The 20,796-nt window shown below is 39.6% G+C and overlaps 1 protein-coding gene across 1 annotated transcript in view; it reads left to right on the top strand.

Moving 5' to 3' along the window:
• Positions 1-20,796, top strand: part of Cfap61 (cilia and flagella associated protein 61) — a 230,095-nt gene that overhangs the window by 54,362 nt on the left and 154,937 nt on the right. The window contains exons 9-14 of the mRNA XM_013027044.1: positions 2,158-2,202; positions 2,300-2,365; positions 4,295-4,399; positions 5,692-5,870; positions 8,272-8,311; positions 12,463-12,602. Coding sequence (XP_012882498.1) covers positions 2,158-2,202; positions 2,300-2,365; positions 4,295-4,399; positions 5,692-5,870; positions 8,272-8,311; positions 12,463-12,602 — 575 coding nt within the window. The remainder of the gene's footprint in view (positions 1-2,157; positions 2,203-2,299; positions 2,366-4,294; positions 4,400-5,691; positions 5,871-8,271; positions 8,312-12,462; positions 12,603-20,796) is intronic.

Genomic DNA, 20,796 nt, shown 5'->3' with positions numbered 1-20,796 from the left:
CACCCAGGCCCAGAGTTCAGGCCCCACGACTGACAGAAGAAGAGGAGGAGGAGGAGGAAGAGGAGGAGGAGGAGGAAGAAGAAGGAGGAGGAGGAGGGCATAGATCATTGAGGGAAATGAAACTAATGAATGGGATTATGAAATACCAAGAACCTATACTTCTGAATGAAATGGAGTAAGCGACTGACTAAGTGGAATAACAGAGACTGGATTTACTGCCTTGTCTAAAACAACAAAAAAGTGGCTAAAATACATAAACAAGGCATCGTTCCAAGATCTGTCACTGTAACAAAGTTAAGCATAGAAAATGAGCCATGCAAATCCTGTGATTGTCTTAGTTTAATGCCCAGAGCAAGTTTCCTGACTCCCTCACAGTACAGGAGAAATCTTAAGACATCTTGAAACTGAAAAGACAGATCTATAAGTTTAAGGTGGAAAATAAAATCACTAAGGTTTGAAGGACAGGAGCAGAAAGGAAGCTTCAGAAAGATAGAGATCATTTGTCATCAGGGTTCAATTGAATTTTCATCTGAGTACTAAGGGTAGATTGAGGAAAGAACCTTCCTAGAGGGTTAGATAACAATGTCCAATGCTTATAACAAACTGGGAATACCAGTCCTTTTACTAGCCAGACTGGAAACTATTTCACAAGGCATGGGTAAAGGGCATGGAAGAGTCTTGCCTCAGTAGAGGGGAATAATTTGTTCTGAAGAAAGCACTTCTCCAGTTCTGTCTGATAAATATCTCTACATATTTATCTAGAGATATCTAGATATCTAGAGATATTTATCAGACCAAAAGGATCAAATTGTTTCTAAGTATCTTTACTGATCTCTAAACAAAATCCAAGAATATTTGTATTACTATAAAATTATCCTGTGAAATTCACAATATTTAGGACCCAATAAAACTTCTATGTACTAAAAAACTGGGAACATATGATGCACAGGAAAGATATAAATCCACTAATTGGAACCAAACCATCTGAACATATTTTAGAATTAGTGGACAAGAACATTAAAATGATGCATTTTAACTATATTTTATATGTTTAAAAATTAGAAATATAAAACATGAGAGTGTTCCAAAACAAATTTCTAGATGTAAAAACTATAATGAATAAGTTGAAAAATACTGGAAGAATTAACAGAATGGAAGAAAGGATGAGTGAACTTGAAACAGAGAAATGAGAATAGTTTTTTTTAAAAGATGAATGTATCAATGAGATAAAATTCAACTTTAAAAAACTAAATGTGTGAATTTACAAATCTACATAGAAGAAAAGAGAGGTTAAAAAGCTGAAGAAATAATTGCCAAGAATCCTTAATAAATTAGCCTATATGTACTAGAAGTTAAACAAGAAACAGGAAGAAAACTATACCAAAACCAACACTGATCAAATAGTTGAAAGCCAGCGAGGAAGAGAAAATCATAAAGGCAGCAAGAACCTCATGGGGGTGAAAGACTGAGTCAGGAACAGGGTATCCTTACAAAGGTAACAATATCCTTACAAGGTAAAGATGACAATAAATTTATTGCTAGAAATAATGCAGCCATAAAGTGGTATCAAATCCAGGACCGTGCATATGCTAGGCATATGCTGTACTAAGCTATATCCCTAGGACTGTAGTCATATTTAAAGAACTGCAGGGAAAAAAAACCCAGTCATCTTAGAAATCCGTACTCAATAAATATATTTCTTTCAAAAATAAACGTGAAAGGGAACTAAGGCCAGCAAGACAGCTTATTAGAGGTGTCTGCTGCTCATCCATGCACACACACAAGAAAGGAACAGAATGAAAGAAAAACAAGTATTTAATGGGAGTGTCAGAGTGCAGTAGAGATACGGCAGACATTTAGTGGCACTACACCGTTGTGTAGTGGAGTGTACCACAACCATAGAAAAATTCAACTCAGAGTTATACATAACAAGCCTGCAGAACAGCTTAAAATGTTGTCTTTTCTATCTCTCCCTCCTCCTCTCTCTCTCCCTCCATTGTTCCTTCCCTCCCTCCTCTTTCCCCTTCTCTTTGTCCCTCTCTCACTCCCTTTGTCTCTTCTCTTTCCCTGTCTTCTTCCCTCTTCCTATCTTCCCCTCTCTTCCTTTCTGAAGTGGAAGCTGTTTTCATTCCCCCACCCCCACCTTTTTCTTTATAGATGAGGAAACTGAGGATCCATTACTTTCGTAGCCAGTTGGCAATGGTACCAGGGTCTGAACAGTGGCAGCCTTTTCTAGAATTGGGGTCCTAAATCACTATAAATGCAGTAAAGTCTTGTGTCTTGCCATTGTCATTTGCAGAGCAAAATCATGGACGATTTGAGACTTGATGAATCTCTTTCAGCACTGAGCGATAGTGACATACAGGTAGGTCTTTATTCTTCAGCCTTCCTAGTTGTTGTCTCTTGCACCTGGTTTTTTACAAACCACTGTCCTTAACCCCTGCTCCATAAAGCCTCCTCTCATTATCACTGACCACATTGTGGTTAAGCTTGGTCATATTCCTGAGGTCCTTCTGGTTTCAGACCGATGGACTTCCCAAGGGTCAGCCTGCAAATCCTCAAGAACCCTGAGGAGGCAGAGTACAGGAGTTAGACCCATGATGTCAATGGGACACCAGCACAGAATACTGCACCCATACATTGGAGCTCTGTGGGAAGCCAACTCATTGCTGTCCGGATTCTGAGCAGTTAAGGAGTCTGTGTAGAAGTCAGCTTGGGGGTACAGGTGCCATTTTTTAATAGAGAACAAATAGGACTCTGACATAAATGAACTTCCCATTTCTCCTTGGGGAAGGATCTGTCGTCTCCCAGGCTATCTACAGGGAAGAGAGACATCCACGCCAGGAGCAAGATGTGCTGCCAGAGAGAGATGGCTCTACGTAGGCACAGGTCCACTTTCTGAGTCCATATTACCATAGGTTGTTGGGTCCCTGCCCCCATCCCCATCCCCATGGCATTCGTTCACCCTGAGGATGAGGGCTGGAAGTGCCTGGTGTTTTGCTGGGACTGTACTTGCAGCAAACCAGACTCTTTGGGGATCAACCATCAGTCTGCGACTGAAGGGAGCTGGAATCAACAAATTAGCTCCTTTACCTCTGAGGATGGGACAGGACTTGAGTGTATTTTCTACAGTCTCCCAGAGATTTCTATGGGATCAGAACCATGGCCGAGCCCATTCCTGACACATAAGTGTTGATGGCCTTCCCTTACCTACTCTCTCTGCAAGATTTCGCAGCACAGCCACTGACGAAGACCCTTAGCTCAGGGTTTTCTTCCAGAGGAACCCACACGAAGAGGATTATTTACCAAAGTTCATTGCTTGTACCCAAAGGGCGACAGAAGTTGCACAGAGGGTGATAGTTTTCTATCCAGTTTCTAAGACAGAGGCTATTCTTTTAGGAAACTAAACAAGGATGCAGAAGGAAGCCAGAATGTCCCCTTGTCCCCGAATAGAATCTATTGAAACCCCAGAGAGCCTCTGGATAAACAGGCAGATCAATCTCCTATGTTTATTTTCTGACCCTTCCAGTAAAAAACACCGAAATGACAAGGAGTGAAAAGGGCACACATCCACAAAGACAACAGGAGGGAAAGGAGTTATTGAAAGATAAGCACTTTGAAAATATTTAGAATCAAGAAAATCGATGGCGTTTACATTGTCTTTGCACAGCTGAGGAAGTTGATACTTGAGTCTCTATGAGAGACTGGTGTGTGAATTCTCCACAAGGTCAAGGGCTTAGAGGTTCTCCTGAAATGGAGTGAGGAGTGGAGCTGAGCATAAAGGATGTCTGACAGGCTGGACCTCCAGGGGACTGTTCTCTAGAGAAGTTAAACAGACTCTTAAGTTCAGGTAGAGCCTGAATTTATGAGGTTTTGTACCATATGAGGTAATGGTGACAGTCAGAGAATGGAGGAGCAAAACTTCTATATTTCAAATAGAGTATTTTTCTCCCTTCCTCCAGCCACATTCTCTGAGTACCAGAAACCAAGTGCTTGTAAGAGTTTAGTGTTGTTGTGATAACAAATCACCATTTGGTGGCTTAAAACAACACAGATCAATTACCTTACATTCTTTGAGGTCAGGTGTCAAAAATGGGTCTAACTATGCAAAGATCCATGTAGAGAAGGAGGTGTGTCCTTTCTGGAGGATACAGAGGGGAATTGTCCCGTAGGGAATTGCCAGCTTCTAGAAGGCAAGTATACTCCTTAGCCTCTGGCAACTTTCCCTGTCTTGAGAACCAGAACAGAATTTTTCTCTTCTCTGCTTCTAACCCTTCTGCTGCCCTATTATAAGGTTCCTTATAATGTCATTAGTGTCCACCTGGAAAACCCCAAGATAAGCTCTTCTTCCTCCAACCCTTCATTTAATGGCATTTGCAAAGTCCCTTTGCTCTTTAAGGTAGCATACCCATGGCTGCAGGGATTTGGACATGCACATCTCTGCCGGCCATTGTCCTGTTTCCCCCAGTCCCTTATGCAGGAGTTTAGAAAACTTAATTATCACCCCCTCCAACCCTGCTCCACCACGAAAACAACATAGACCCAAAGAAAAGGCTCCCAGATAAGGCCCCTGGAGGTAGCCATCCCCCAGAATGCTAGGTCTCTGCTTGATCATCCCACAAGGTGCCCCAAGTTAGCCAGTGACTGTTGAATTTTATCTCCCAAGAGTTGGGATTGATGAAAGGGCCTAAACTATGATAAGGAAAAAAAAGACAAGACCTGGAAATTAAACAGGAGTTACACAGTCAGAAAGCAGATGATACAGTGGGCTAGTAGAGATCAAGTCCAAATTAAAGGAAGGAGGGCAAAAAGTAAAGGTAACAGGTGTTTCCAGTGCCAGATAGCTTATAAATAGTATTGATCAACATTTGGAAATTCTGGTAAAGCATATGAAAATAGGAATTCTGAACAGACAGCATGTAGTTTAGAAATAGATAAGGACTAGGGGCATGCTGAAGTGGCAGAATGCTTGTCTAGCAAGGACAAGGCTCTGAGTTCAATCCCCAGTAGGGAAAAAAGCCAGAGGAGGGTAAGGAAAGGGAGAGAAAAAAGGAAAGGAAAAAAGGCAGATAGAGTATAGAATGAGGGGACTGATGAATGTCTTTATAAAGTTTTAATACTAATATTTTAATTTGAATCTATGCACCCATTACTCTCTGATTTAAAAGAGTTCCAGAAAAGTCTTTGAATCATGTTCATCTGAGATGCTCCTAAAATCAGACTTGGACATGCTCAGTGTTAACCTGCTGGTGGCTGTAGTCAACTGGGCTTTGCTGGGCTCCATGTCACCTCCACACCTGCCTGAACACTCCCAAAGACAAAAAATTCTTGTACCACAGAATCATAATTAAAAACAATATAGGGGTCAGAGCAATTTTGCATGTGTACATAATCCCTTTATGCTCTTATCTGTATTCAGTGGTAGTTAAAATATGGGCCCAATATCGAAAGTCAACCGAAAGCATTTATTTTCTAGCCTTTGTGTAAACACTTGCTTAAACCATTTTATAAATTTTTAATCTCATAAAGAACATCTTAAAATTAGTCCTGGCCCAGGATGAAGTTGCTTCAAGTGAGACAGCCGCACCTATCCCAGGCGCATCATAATATGAAACTCAGCTAACCATTTGCCTATAAAACTGCAGGGAACAAACCGGATTCCTACCAGCTTTCCCTCTCTTCTTGTTCTAGGACATAGGAAAACCATTCAGTGATACTTCCATTGCTGGCATAAACTTGATCTCCAGCAGTGAGAGCTCCACTCTCCAGTTGTGGCCTGAAGAGCCCAGCAACTTTCACCCCACCTATAAGGGAGCCTCTGCAGTCTTTTGTATTCAGCTATTTTGTATTGATGAGAAATATGAAGCAAGGCAAGTACTCCCCTCTAGGTTCTCTATTTTGATGAGAACTTCTTATAGCAATGGTGGGACAAGGTTTAAATCTGACAGAACAAGTGGTCTCCAAACTTAACCTCTTATCCTAATATCCTGGGTTTTATTTTTTGAAAAACAAAACAAAATGAAACAGATTTCTGGGCCCCATCCAGAGATTCTAGTATATAAAATTTGGGTAAGGCAAGAAAGCTGGCCAGTCTAGCTGTCACCTACATTATAATTGAAGATGGAGAAAATTACCACCATGTGATCGTATGCTGCTATGATTCTTAACGTTTGTACTTCTTGAAAACTTCAGGTTTGGGTTGGCTCTTGCCTGGGGCCTTTTGGTTGTAGCTAACAGAAAATACAATTAAAACTGGCTTGAACCAGGCACTGGTGGTTCACACCTTTAATCTTAGCTCCTCAGAAGGCTAGGATCCAAGTATCACAGTTCAAAGGCAGCCCACTAGCCCAGGCAGGAAAGTTCATGAGACTGATCTCCAATTACCCACAACAGAGCTAGTAGTGGAACTGTGACTCAAGTGACAAAGCACTAGACCTGAGCAATAAAGCTCTAAGACAGTACCTAAGTCCTGAGTTCAAGCCCAAGTACTAGAGGGCATAAAGGGAGGCACTGGTTTGATAGCCAGACACCGGTGGCTCACTGAATAATCCTAGTTACTCAGGAGGCTGAGATCTGAGGATTGTGGTTAGAAGCAGCCTAGGCAGACAAATCTGAGAGATTCTTGAGACTCTTACCTCTTAATTAACCAGTGAAAAGTTGGAAGTGGAGGTGTGATTGAAGTGATATAGGGCTGATCTTGAGTGCAGAAGCCAACCAAGAGTACAAGGTCCTCAGTTCAAGTCCCAATACTAACACCAAAAGTAAATAAATGAGAAAAATTGACTTGATTAAAAAATGTAATTTCCTCACACAACTGAAGATAACTCAAGTGATAAGGCCAATTTTAATTAGGGCTCAATCCCAGACTTCTAATTAAAGATCGCCTCTCGATCTCTGCTCAGGTCCCCTGCTATCCTCTACTCTTATGGAGGTGTCAACTTCTTTGGGCCAAAGTAGCTGAGGAAAACGTTCTGGTTTATTTTCCAGCAAAGGTTCTTAGAAGCCTGAATGTACCGTGAAGCAAATGCTTCAAGATGAACTCAGTCTCGTGCTTCAAGCTGTACCCATTTTTGAGGCTCTAGATAAGTGGGACACCCTTATCCAGTCAAGGAGAGCTGTTGGATAATGGAGGCATGATGTTGAGCACAGAAAGACTGAATGTTCCCAGATCATCACTCAGTCACTCCACTCCCTTTCCCTCCAGAATGAGTGCTGCCCCCACCCCACACTAAATAGGGACGACTGGACCTGAGACCCAAGCTCCACATCTCCTTTGAGATGTTTCCTACATCATTTGTCCACAGAATGTTCTTAAAGAGGAAAAGACTGACTGGTTTCAATAGAGCTTGAATCTTTCAGATGACCAAGAACAATATTGGCCATTTCCTTTTTAAGAGGATAGATTTAAATATATCCCCAATCTTCTAGTTCTTTCTAGAACCATGTTTTACTTTTACATGTGTGTATATATATATATATATATATACACAATATACAATTTCAACTTCTAAGAAATCTTAGAATTGGAATTTTTTAAAAACATTCTGAACTTTACAACTTTGGGGGGGGATTGGGTGGGGGGACGGGGGGGAGGCTGGGAAGGGATGTGAAGGGTAAACAAAGGAGGAGGCTGCAATGCTTGATAAGAAATGTACTCATTATCTTGCCCATGTAATTGTAACCCCTCTGTACAGTATGTTCACAATAAAACTAAAATAAATAAAAAAATTCTGACTATATTGTAGAGATCTGAAAAGCTCGTACAGTAAAGCTCTTCTAGATTTGTTATTTTATGTTTATTCCCCTTATGTATTTAGATATGATTAGGCCTAGATGCAATTTGGGGGTCTTTAAATAGAAGTTGAATAAGCTTATGATTTACCTGTGAGTGTGTGTAGGCTTCTGTCAGAAGATAGCTTGCAAAATAGAGAGAAAGAAGATCATACTGGACTATAGTATACCCATGTCTCTACCCAAATCCTTCAAATGGAAAGCAAGTACCTTATCCACAGAATGACCATCTTTTATTTGGCTTTTCAAATGTGCAGAAATTATTCATCATGATGACAGTATCTACTGTTTTACAAAATATTAGTGACATCTGAGGTTTATGGTTTATGCAGCCAATTAACACAGTACTAGACACAAATTCAGAAGAGTGGTTGGCTATTCAATACTGCCCAACGGGAGAAAGCCACAAATATCTTTAAATGCCCAATGATGCTACATTTATTTGCTATCCAGTGACAGTGTATTCTATCTTGTTTACAGGTCACTGGATTTTATGAGTTTTGTTTTCAGTCTTTTTCCTGTAAGTACCTGCTAAATTTTGAGTAGCATGACTAGTTTCATAGTTATAGTTATAGAAAAGTAAAATATCATGTTCATTATGTAGACATTTAAAATGCTATGAATGGTGACATTTGAACTGTATCTGTGTTCTGAGAATAATGACATACCATCAACACAAAAGGAAATACCATCATTTTCAATAATTCATCAGTCATGCTATTTTAACAGTTTTCTTTCAATGTATAATTTCTTTAGAGATCTTTTTCTTTTTCATCTTAAAATATCTAATAAACCCTTGGTGTTTTTTATTAGAATCAAATCATTCATAGTAGTACATGAAAGTGCCAGATATTGCACTAAAGTAAATTAGATCACTTAGTAAATTTAAACTTCAGTGAATTTAGGGAGCCAGACTTTCTAGCTGATCCTGGCTCAAGTTATTCAGAAATCATTGTACCACTTTTTTTTTTGTAGACAGGAAAGTAGATTTTTGTGGCTGATTTTCAGGCTCTCTCCTTCCCTACCTGTTTCTAGGGCCTTACTAAGGGTCTGGCATGGCTTACATGGTACGCAGGCATCCAGATTTAAGCAGGGAACTTTATTTCAGGGTGGGTTGACATTTTTCCCTTCCTCCTACTCCTCCACCACCACCACCTCCTCCTTTTCCTCCTCCTCCTCCTCCTCTTCCTCCTCCTCCTCCTCCTTTTTGCTTGTCCTAAGGCTAGGACTCAGGACCTGGGCACTATCCTTGAGTATTTTTTTGCTTAGGCTTGTCACTCTAACATGTGAGCCACAGATCTATTTCTAGCTTTTTGATGGTTAATTGGAGGTAAAAGTCTTATGAACTTTCCTGCTTAGCTTGCTTTGAACCACAATTCTATCTGAGCTTCCTGAGCAGATAGGATTACAGGTATGAGCTACCTATTCTCAGATATACTCTTTCATCCCTGTTTCATTGTTACCTCAGCATAAAAATTATAATCCATTTGTTAGCACTTCTGAGAAGTATAGAGAAGAAAGACAATTGAGAGACAAAAATGGATTTCCATAAAGTTTTGTCTGCTGAGTCAATAAATATACTACTTCAGTTGGCTTACTTCAAGCAAAATAGCTATCATTGCTACTCTCTTTTATACCAATGGGAAAATAAATATAGTTTAATTTTGTTTCCTGAATGTCATGTAATCTTAGGTTTTATTTTATCATTTAAAGAAAACATAATGAGGCCTTGAAAAAAGGGCAATATATTCTTCATTGTAATTTCATTGAATTAATTTTAAGACATTTTCAAAGCTCATAAGGCAGTATGGACTAACCCCAACATAGAATTTCCAAAGGCTGTTTCTCTTAAAGATGTCTCAAAGATTTTTCTTTAAACTGGGTTTAATTCCTGTTTTCAAGTCCACCTAAAGGTAAATCCACTAGCGTTTTGAAAGCAGTGCTGGAGTAGAAAGGTAGAAGACCTACTCACCTTCTAATTATATTTGATTTGGGGATGTGAGGACAGAAGAGCAAAATGCCTTCATGACTTCATCCTTAATCCTTCAAGTTGAAGCAACTCATTATAGTTGGTTTACTTCTCCCTGTGGAAGCCCCGCCAAGAGGTGGCACCCAACCCTTATTTTCAGCTTGAGTAGTTTGGCAGCCTGATATTAAAGTTTCCCAAAAGGAGTTGTATTAATTTTGCTAGAAAGAAGGAAGACAAAGTCAAATAATGATTCACTCCTTTGGGTTGCACAAATATCCTGAGGGTTTTAGATTAGCACAAGTAATACCTTCACAGGGTTCAAGGGGAGGCGAGATCCCAAAGGGACAAATTAGCTCTGGGAAGAGCAGGCTGCATCTGCGGGGACCTGGCAGAGGATCAAGTGGCTGCAAGGGACAGACAGCCTAAAGCAGTACCATCCATAGACATAAATGCGAACCACACTAGTGATTCTGAATGTCCCACTGGACATGTGAACAAGTTGAATAACAGATTTTATCTAGTTCAGTATGTCCTGGATTTAGTCACCTCAACATATAATCTACATGAAAAAATATTAATGAGTGATTATACTTTTATCCATAATAAAATCCAATATGTATTCTACATAATAGCATGGATTAATGCAAATACAGAATTTCTGTTGAACTACTTGATTTATAGTATATTTTGTAACATTGATAGTCTCATAAAAAGATTCTTAGTTGGATGCCAGTGGCTCATACCTTTAACCCTACCTAGCTACTCAAGAAGCTGAGATCCAAGGATCACAGTGCAAAGTCAGCCTGGGCAAGAAAGTCCATGAGACGCTTCTCTCCAATTAACCACTAAAAGAGCCAGAAGTGGAGCTGTAGCTCAAATGATAGAGCACTACCCTTGAGCAAAAAAAGCTCAAGGATAGTGCTCAGGTCCTGAGTTCAAGCCCCAGGCCTGGAACAAAAGAAAAAAATTCATGCATTCAAGTTAGAATGAGCCGATTTGCATAACCTAAGCCCACATAAAAAACTTCTCCAATAAATGAAATTGGATACTGGTTTTTAAAGTTTAAATGAGTTTAAATGAAATTAATTAAAAATTCAGTTTCTTTAAGAAGTTCAGGATGTATGAAATATGTTTGAAATGTATTTTCTTGTAAATAGGAAGCTTGGGATGTGTTTTGGTAAACATCAGTTAAACCCCTAACAAAGGAAAAATCCAGAATGTGGTCTTTGCTTCTGACTTATTGCTTTGTTTACTGGAAATTGCTATTTGTGATTATTGACTGTTTCTGTCACGTACATACCACTGGCATGTGTCCTCTTTCCTTGATAAGCCATTCTCTGTGTGAGAGAACTTGATCACTATGCTTCACTACCTGATGAGTGGGGCGTGGTTGCACTCAGCTAATAAAGACTCCTTGTCCTTAAAAAAAAAAATTCAGTTTTAGCCAGTAACAGTGACTCATGCCTGTAATCCTAGCTGCTCAGGAGGCTGAGATCTGGAGATCGTGGTTCAAAGCCAGCCCAGGCAGAAAGGCTATGAGACTCTTATCTCCAATTAACCACCAGATAACTGGAAGTGGCACTGTGACTCATGTGGTAGAGTGCACACCTTCAGCTGAAAAGCTGAGGGACAGTGCACAGGCCTAGAGTTCAAGCCCCATGACTGACCAAAAAGAAAAAAAAATCAGTTTCTTAAGAGCCAGTGGCTCATGCCTATAATCCTAGCTACTCACAAGATTGAAGCGTGAGGATGACAGTTCAAAGCTAGCCCCCACAGGCAAATCTGTGAGACTATTCAATTAACCATTAAAAAAAAAAACAGAAGTAGAGCTGCGGCTCAACTGGTAGAGTACCAAGCCTTGAGTGAAAAAGCTAAGGGATTGTACAATCTCAGAGTTCAGTCCCCAGTACTGGTACAAAAATTAATTTCTTAGTTATATACCACCTGCATTCCAAATTGTCACTAGCCAGATGTGGCCATATGGACAGCAAAGATTTAGAATTTGTAAATGGTGTCTGTCAGCACATGCAGATCTTCCTGTGCCCACTAAACCTACTATGCAGATTCAATCTTGCCCTTGGCTTTTTATCAGGAATCACAACATGATAACACACACTACACACACACACACACACACACACACACACACACACTTATGTATAGATCCAGAAGGGGTAGGGTAGCTCTCTCATCTCACCCAGGCTATAGTTAGGTCACTTAGTAAGTGAAAATCTTTGCTCAGATACAATGCTGGTTCACTTACTTATGGACACAAGTGAATTTGAAAGTGAGAATGCTTTAAAATCTCTATCTCAAAAATAATTAGTGCAAAAAGAACTGGAGGTGTGACTCAGAAGTATAGCACCTGCCTACCAAATGCCAGGTCCTGAGTTCAAATCCCAGTACCATATCCCCTCGATTTAAACAAACAACAAAAAGCTCTACCAAATGGGTGTTATTCTTTCAATATTGATTTTTTCAGTTTTCAGCCAGACTCAGATATTTCCTCCTTACTCTTCTAGTGGGCCTAGCTCCCTGAATTTTATGTGATTACTTTCCAAATTGTAGGCAGATTTATTTTCCGTATCTTTTCCTAAACTCATTCATTTTGCTTCTATTTTCCCTAGTGTTCTAAAACAGGAGTTTGGTTAATGATGGATGTTTTTAACTATATCCTGTGTTCTGGGTTCTAATCACATTAGGACAAAGACTTCTGCATGATTTCTCTGCCCCATCTCACTCCTGAGTTTGTCCTCGTCCAGAACTTCGTGAAGATCATCCCCTTCAACAATTGTAGCCTCAACCATGACCTCTATGTCTTTCATCGGGCTGGATTGCTCAAGTATGTGAATACATCTTCAGCATGTGACAATCCATGAAACTGAGAGAGTGAGGGGAGGGAGGGAGGGAGGGAGAGAGAGAGAGAGAGAGAGAGAGAGGACTTTTGCTAGAGGATGAGCAAGTAATTTTTAACTAATATGTGTAAGGGAAGACTAATGCTGAGAAGAAACATCCTACCAGGTATTAAACATAATATAGATCCACAATAATCAGAATAGTGACACACTGCCAATAGACAGAACAAAATAACACAAGAAAGAATCCCTCCACAGACCCTGTGTATAAATGTGTAAATGTATACATTGGTGATAAAGTGTATGTCCCAGTAGTGAGAAGAGGAAAGATTATTCTGTTAATAGTAGGGCAAAATAAAGATAGAGACCTTTTTTCATATTTTAAGGTAAATAGATTCCCAGGTGACTGAGGAGTTAAACGGAAATATTGAAAACAAGATAATATAATCCTAGCTACTCAAAAAGTTGAGATCTGAGGACTGATGTTAACAGCCAGCCAAATTTGAAAGAGTGTTTCTCCATTAACCAGAACAACATTAGAAGTGAAGGCATGGCTCAAGTGGTAGAGCACCAGCCGTGAATGAAAAAGCTGAGTGAGAGCTCAAGGCCTTGAGTTCAAGCCCTAATACTGGTAAAATAAGTAAGTAAATAAATAATAGACTATATAGGATGGGGTGTGGTGGTGCACCACTAATCCCAACCCTCCAGAAGCTGAGGCAAATGCATCTCTTGAGATATAGTGAATTCAAGGCCACCATCTTAAAGGAGAAAAAAATAGGAAACAAATGCTCATTGCTAAGTACTAGAATACAATGGAGAACAACCTACAGATATGATCCCCACCTCCTGTCTTTTTAAGACTCAAGCACACATGTAAATGTGAATCTGCAAGTGTCATGGGAATAACATGGCATGGATCAATGGTAGAGTGAGAACTTAGTGTGCATCAGGTGGGCCTGGGTTTTTCCCTTCTATGCGACAAAAGAAAAAAAAATCAGCATGTTTTTTAAATAGTGTTTTCATATCTAATTTTAATTTGACTGATAATTTTTTAAAGCTGTCTCAGAACACCATAGCTACATGCTGGACTTCAGGAAGGGTAGAATGAACAAAGGTAGAATGAGAAGCACTTTTCTTTTGAGGGACATAGAATCCCTTTTCTTCACTTTTGGAGGTCAGGAACTTGGCTGCCTGGCCCTCCCTGGCTGCAGGGGGAGGTAGGAGATGCATCACTAGTCAGTTAAGCATGTTCCCAGAAAGAAAAAAAATGATTCAATTGATTCCATTATTCAGAACAAGAGGAAAGAGGTTATGACAGGACTATCATGTATAGTTTTTATTTTGCTATGTACAGAAGTTCTAGAAAGATACATAGGGTTCTATTTACCTGATGCCCCTCTGAGATGCAGGGCTGTGGGATGGATAGAATGAAGATGATCGCTTATTCTTGCTTTGTTTTCATTAACTCAGCTCCATTTTTAAAAGAGCAATTTTATTTCACAGCAAAATAGAGCAGAAAATGCAGCTTCCACATGCTCTTCCCTTACCCCCATCAATGATGCCCAGCTCCAGAATGGTCCATTTTAACAACTGATAAACAGATATATCAATATCAACCCAAGGCCATAGGTTATATTAGGTTTCCCTCTTGGTGTTATATGATCTATGCAAAACGTATACTGACATAATAATATACAAAGTGGTTTCACTGCCCTAACAATCCTTTGTACTCTGCCTGCTCATTCCTAATTCCCTGTAATCCTGGCAACTAGTCTATGATTCCCCTTCTTTTTTTTTTTTTTTTTTTTATTGTAAAGATACTATACAGAGGGTTACAGTTACATGAGTGAGGTAATGAGTACACTTCCTCTTGAACATTGTTAGCCCCTCCATTGTTTTCCCCCTACCATCCCCTCCCTCCCTCCCTTCCCCGAAGTTCTTTTTTTTTTTTTTTGATTGTGATTAAGTTATGATTCCCCTTCTAAGGCACCTTGGTTGCTTCCTCCGCCTAGGTTGAACTGTTATGAACAAAACCGTTTATATAAACACATATGTGCAAAGCTCTCATGTGGACATAAGTCGTTAACTTACTCGGCTAACAAAGCATGAAAATGCTGGATGCTATGGTCAGAATGTGTTCACTTCTGTAAGAAACTGGCCAAGTGTCTTCCAAAGTTGCTCCACTTGTCTGAGGATTCCCCCTGCCCCACACCTTCACAAGCACTTGCTGTTCTTAGTGATTTGTTCATTCTAGAAAGCATCAAGTGGCACCTCATTGTTGTTTTGAAAACTTCCAAATCTGTAGTGAAGTATGGTGTTGAACAAAAAAAAAATCTATTTCATTCTAATTCATTCTGTTTACTGTGCTGAAGAAGCAGAAGTGATCCAACAGAAATCCTTGCCCTCATGAGCCTATACTCTGGCTAAAGGAAAAAGACATAAAAAGAAGACATAGGAGTTAAGGGGCAAATAAGGCAAGTACAAGAGGGAAGGAGGGATGTGGAGGAGGCTACTTGCCCCCACGGTGCACAACAAAGGTGACTTGAATGAAGGCATGAAGAGGCGAGAGACTCATCACGGGGGCGTGGTGAGGGCACAGGATCTTGCCGTCTATTCTCTTTATACCATTGTTTTAAAATATAACACGATCTTCCATGTAGGTATTTATTTTTTTGCTGCACTCCCTTTGACATTTGGGATGCATTGTTCCTGCTCTTAAGTTTGGTTACTTTAAATTTCATGACTTCATGTTCTTGTCCTCCACCTCATTTCCTCCTTCCTCCCCTGGGAAATTATATTTTGTGTCTATCATCTGCCCTCTGGCCATGCTGATGAGCACCAGGACAAATAATTCATTGAATTCTTAGTGGTGGCTACCTATTCTGTCAGCAATTCTACACCCCGCCTCCACGTAATCGCTTTCAGTGACTTCATCTTTTGAAAAGAGTATATCCCCCAATGGTTATGCAAACATTAAATGTGGACAAATGACGTTTTTGTTTCAACACTTTCGCATTGAATAGTAATCTCTAGGATGTTTCCAAGCTTAATATAGGGTAATATAGTGTAAAATGCTTTTCTCTTTTTTCCTCCTTATTCTTTACCTGTTCACTGGCCTTTCCTCCTTACTTATTCATTAGTGCAGGATGTATTTGGTGGACTGGCTGCTCATTCCATCTTGCTGCTTCTCCAAGCTGTTCTGAAATCTGACATTAAAAAAAATTGGGCAAATATGTCTCAGATGGATACATTCCATTAATATTTATTGTGCTAGGAATTATTTCCCATGAATAAAATAGCCTTTGAATTGGATCATAGAAGTTTGTCGGCTTTGCTCAGTAAATGAAAATGTCTTAGGTAGCTGACCTCTGAATAGATCTTCCCCTCTGTTCGTCTTCTGTGTGTGTGTTTCATCTGTTTTTCCAAGTGGCTCACTTGGGCCTGGTTGCCTTTTTATCACAATGACAACTATTTGAGACCCACATTATCATGGAGAGTATTTAGTGATGACAATCCTCTTGTGCTCTTACTTAGCCTCATTGACTAGAATCCAGTAGAAACTTCCTTTTTTTATTTTGTCATTATTTCTATTTATGGTTGTCTTTTGGTGATGTTGGTTTGTTCATTTGGTTGGTTGGTTTGGCTTAAGCTGAAATACCAGTAGCTGGATAATTGCTTTGTAGATCTATGACATTGTTCCACTGACAGTCTACCCGGCCCTCCCCCACGCCCGGAATTTAGAAAGTCTCAGATCATATTTTCTTCTTTCTACTGTTATGTTTTCACTTACTGGCATCAACAACACCCTGTTTTCTGCAAGGTTGACATGAAATAAATTGGACACACACATATACTTGTAGGTGTCTAAAACTATGCACTTCTTCAAGTTAGGGCTGAAAAATCATGTGATAAATATTTTCCTTTCCACTTTGATATATTGTTTTCTGTTTTAGAATTTCTCTTGTGACTTTTGAGGTTGGATTCAGCCAAAAAAATCAGTAAAAGAATAGAAATGTCATGTGACGCAGGTGACCAAAAGACTGTAAATCCCAAGAAGGGACCATTGGGCAGGGATTTTCACATTTCTCCATGGAGATTGGACATTTCCTGAGAACTAATGGGTACATCAGAGAGAGAGTGTGTGAGAGAGAGAAGAGTGACCTGGGTATGGGAAGGGTTAGGAGAGCAAACTCCTCAATAGACCTTGCTTTTCCTGGTGATGGAGGGAGCCCTCTGGATGGACAAGGAAAACCCTTTAAGCTCTCTTCATACATTCAGGGTGGCTTCAGAGCTTTCCTGGACCTTGAGTAAAGAACAAGTAAACTATTCTTGGTACTGAGTATCTATTTACTTTTGGGAAGGTCAGATAGGAAACAGAATGAGAGAGAAGGAGATGGGAATGTTCTTTTTCTAGGTGCTAAGCTTTGAGGCTGAAAGGTAGGGTCTACCATAGTAGCCTTAATGGACAAAGGAAGATCAGAACCTTCTTATGTGACGCTGTGAAAAGGTACAAGCAGGGTCACACTTGGGTACGTCCAGTAAGCCACCATCTTTGCTAGTTCCGCCAGGACTCAGACTCATGTATAGGCATCAAAAAGACTTAGTTTTTTTTTCTTTCTTTTTAAATTGTTATTGTAAAGTTAATGTACAGAAGGTTGCAGTTAGATAAATGAGATAATGAATACATTTCTTTTTGAACAGTGTTGCCTCTTTCCTTCTTTTCTCCCAGTTTTCCCCTCCCGATCCCCCTCTCTCACAAGTGTTATAGTTCATTTTCAACATACCATCTAGTAAGTGTAACTACTGCTTTCATTCACCCTTTGTCCCACTATTTCTGTGTTCCTCCTTGCCCTCCCCCAAACAGATAAACTTACATACAAGACAAAAGGTACAGAAAGCAAAAGCAGTGACAAAGGAGGGAAAAAAATAAGCAAAATAACATAAAACCTCTTGTTTCCATTTCCTGGAGTCCATTTTGATAAGTATCATTTTATATGATCATATGCAAATAGTTATTGAGCCTTTGTGATTCTCTCCTAAGAATATTATTAGTTTTTTAAAAAAAATGCTTACTAGAGCTGAAATTTACTCTTCAGTAGGTACTTAGTATTATTACATAGATCCTCAATACTCTAAATCTTTATGATTTGTTTAGGAACAGGGCAAAGTAAGAGATAAGTTGCTGGATAATTCTCCTTTGGAATGAGCATGACATCTATAAGATCCCTTTCATTTTAATATGGATTGCATGTGGTAAGAATAAATCACTTAGCATCTTTACATATTTTATTTGAGGTCATTTTATTTTTCAAGGGGATTTTTAGAGCTAAAATTACAGTTGAACGTTTCCATAACTCATCATCTATTTCTCTTTCTTTTTTCTTTCTTTCCCTTCCTTCTTTCCTTCTTTCCTTCCTTCCTTCCTTCCTATCTTTCTTTCCTTCTTTTTTTCTCATTTTCTCTCTCTCTCTCTCTCTTTCATGCCCAAATTGGAGCTTGAACTCAGGGTCTTGCACTCTTTCTTGAGTTTTTCTCTTAAAACATGTATTCTACCACTTGAGCCTCCACTTCTGGCTTTAGCTGGTTAATTGGAGATAAGAGTCTCTTGTATTTATCTGTCCAGGTGCAATCCTCAGAGCCTAGGTAGCTAGGGTTATAAATGCGAGACACCAGTGCCCTACTTCATCATTCATTTCTGACCTCGTTACATCACTTAAAATTTAAGAGATTTCAGGATTATTTTCTCAGAATATGGCTCTGGAGTAGATGCAGGGTCAGCCCTTCAAGGGAATGGTGAACTGTCTTGGTCTTTGATGGACACACAGCAGAAGTTTAATACACATTTGTGACTGATTCACTGAATGGCACCCTTCTTACAATCTCAATTCTAATAATTCATTTTTAGGAACTACATGTTAATTGGGAATTTATTTCTTAGACATTAATTTTTTTCTTGATGCGCCCATCAATCGATATATAAAAACAATGGAGAATTTTATCACATTGCATTTTCATTTTTGCTAGCCACAGGTCCCTTTCATTTCATTCTAGTTAAAGCCACAAAAAATGGCTGCCATTCCTAGTACCAGAAACATAAGCCATAGTTCAGAGCCAGAAGGGAAATAGGCCACCTGTGGCTTTTGTTTTTGATATCATTTTTCTTTTGTTATATTAAGACTAGGTGTTGCATTGTAGTCATGCTGGCCTGAAATTCACCAAGTCTCCTCCTGCTTCAGACCTCCCAAGTGTTCAGATTACAGGGGTGAACTAACCCGCCTGCTTTTAAAGCTAAGTTTAAAATATTCTAAGAGCCAAGTGGCAGTGGCTCATGCCTGTAATACTAGTTACTCAGGAGGCTGAGATGTGAGATCTCAGTTCAAAGCCAGCACAGACAGGGAAGAACATGAGACTTATCTCCAGTTAACCACCAAAAGGCCAGAAGTGGATCTGTAGCTCAAGTGGCACAGCACCAGCTAAACATGAAAAAGGTGATGGACAACACCTAGACCCTGTGTTCAAGCCCTGGTACTGGCACATGCACACACACTTGCACACATGAACTTTAAAGAAATAGTGAACACATGTATGGTGTATATGTGTACACTGTTATATATTATAGGCCGTGATAGACAATTTGCTCCAGGAAAGTTAGAATGTGTTTGTGACTTTAACTGAGCATCACTATCCCACAATACTGTGAAATTTGGGAAATTATGTAATTACTTAATCACAATAAAAAAATAGTGATCAGAAGCAAATTACAGGTATATAGAGCAGATCCCATCCCTAAAATGACTAGATTGTCATTTTAGGTTTTCCTAGTAGCCACGATAATGTAATAATTTAAAATAACGTGAAATAAATCACAGTGTTTAATTCCTCATACAGAAAATACTGTGTCAACATGTAATTAGTATAAAAAGATTGAGGTACCTTATAATTTTGTACAAACTCATCAAAAGTCACTTGATATTGGATAAGTTCAAGCACATGTATCTTTCTGGCCACATTTCCAGTGCTCAACAGCCACCTGTGGCTAGAGCTTTTCATATTGAACAGAGTTGCTTTAAAGTAGGGCACAAATGTGTCACTAGTACTCATCCCTCCTCTTGAAATTGAAATTCTCAAGTGTTCCTCTCTGGTGACTATAAATAACAAATAGGATAGCTCCACAATGTGATGCAGAATGCTTGTACACACTCATTGACACTTTTCATGGGCAGACAAGGTGAAAAAGTTTGTGTGTTTTGCTTCACTCCATACTCCAGCCCTGCTGGAGGTCAGGAGAACCCTTGACCAGCTAACTTTTTCAGGGTAGTCTATTATGGGATTTAGACTTTGAGACTTCCTATAGGAAGTTTACTTTCCTGGTTCCTACCACATTCTTTGTAACTTGATTGCAGCACTTAGCGGATATAGGAAAACATATAATACACATGGGAAAGCTCACTAGTTACCTCTATGCATCTTGCATCACTCACTCACTGAACAACTACTATGTTCTAGCCAGGCATTGCTCTAGCCGTGTGCTAACAGCAACAGTACTGTTTTGGTGAAGCTTTAGTCTAAAAGGAAGAGAAGTGGTGAAACAAATAAATCTAAGGTAAGAAGAGCATGGAGAAAAGTAGAACCAGGAAAGGGGATGGGAGAGTCAGAGTTTCCAGATTTTTAAATAAGAAGGTCAAGGTCAGGGATGGTATCAGAGGGTGATGATGAAGCAACACTGAATGCTGGGGAGAGGAATGAGGCTTGTACATTTGCTGTGATATATGTGAAATTTCCCATAAGGACTGATGAGAGAGTTTTCTGGGTCCATTGGAGGAACAGCTCATTGGCCTGAGAGGAGGAACCGAGAAAGCAAAAAGCCCAGGATTTTCAGATGATCCACTGAGAAGAGAGTTCCTAGGGAGGGAGCATAAGGGAGGTGGTGGCGGTTAAAAGGATCAGAGACTCTCAGCCATTCTGTGGCTGAGATGCCATGGGAAAGACAGCAGCAATTCTTTTTTTTTTCATGGTCAGAATATGTACTTTATTTATTTATTTTTTGTGAACACACTGTATAGAGGGGTTACAATTACATGGGCAGGATAATGTGTACATTTCTTATCAAGTATTGCAGCCTCCTCCTTTGTTTACCCTTCACATCCCTTCCCAGCCTCCCCCCCCCACCCCCCAAACCCA

The sequence above is a fragment of the Dipodomys ordii genome, unplaced genomic scaffold (assembly GCF_000151885.1).
Source record: "Dipodomys ordii isolate 6190 unplaced genomic scaffold, Dord_2.0 Scaffold99, whole genome shotgun sequence".
NCBI classification, from domain to species: Eukaryota; Metazoa; Chordata; class Mammalia; order Rodentia; family Heteromyidae; genus Dipodomys; species Dipodomys ordii.
This window is presented reverse-complemented; position numbering and strand designations above follow the sequence as displayed.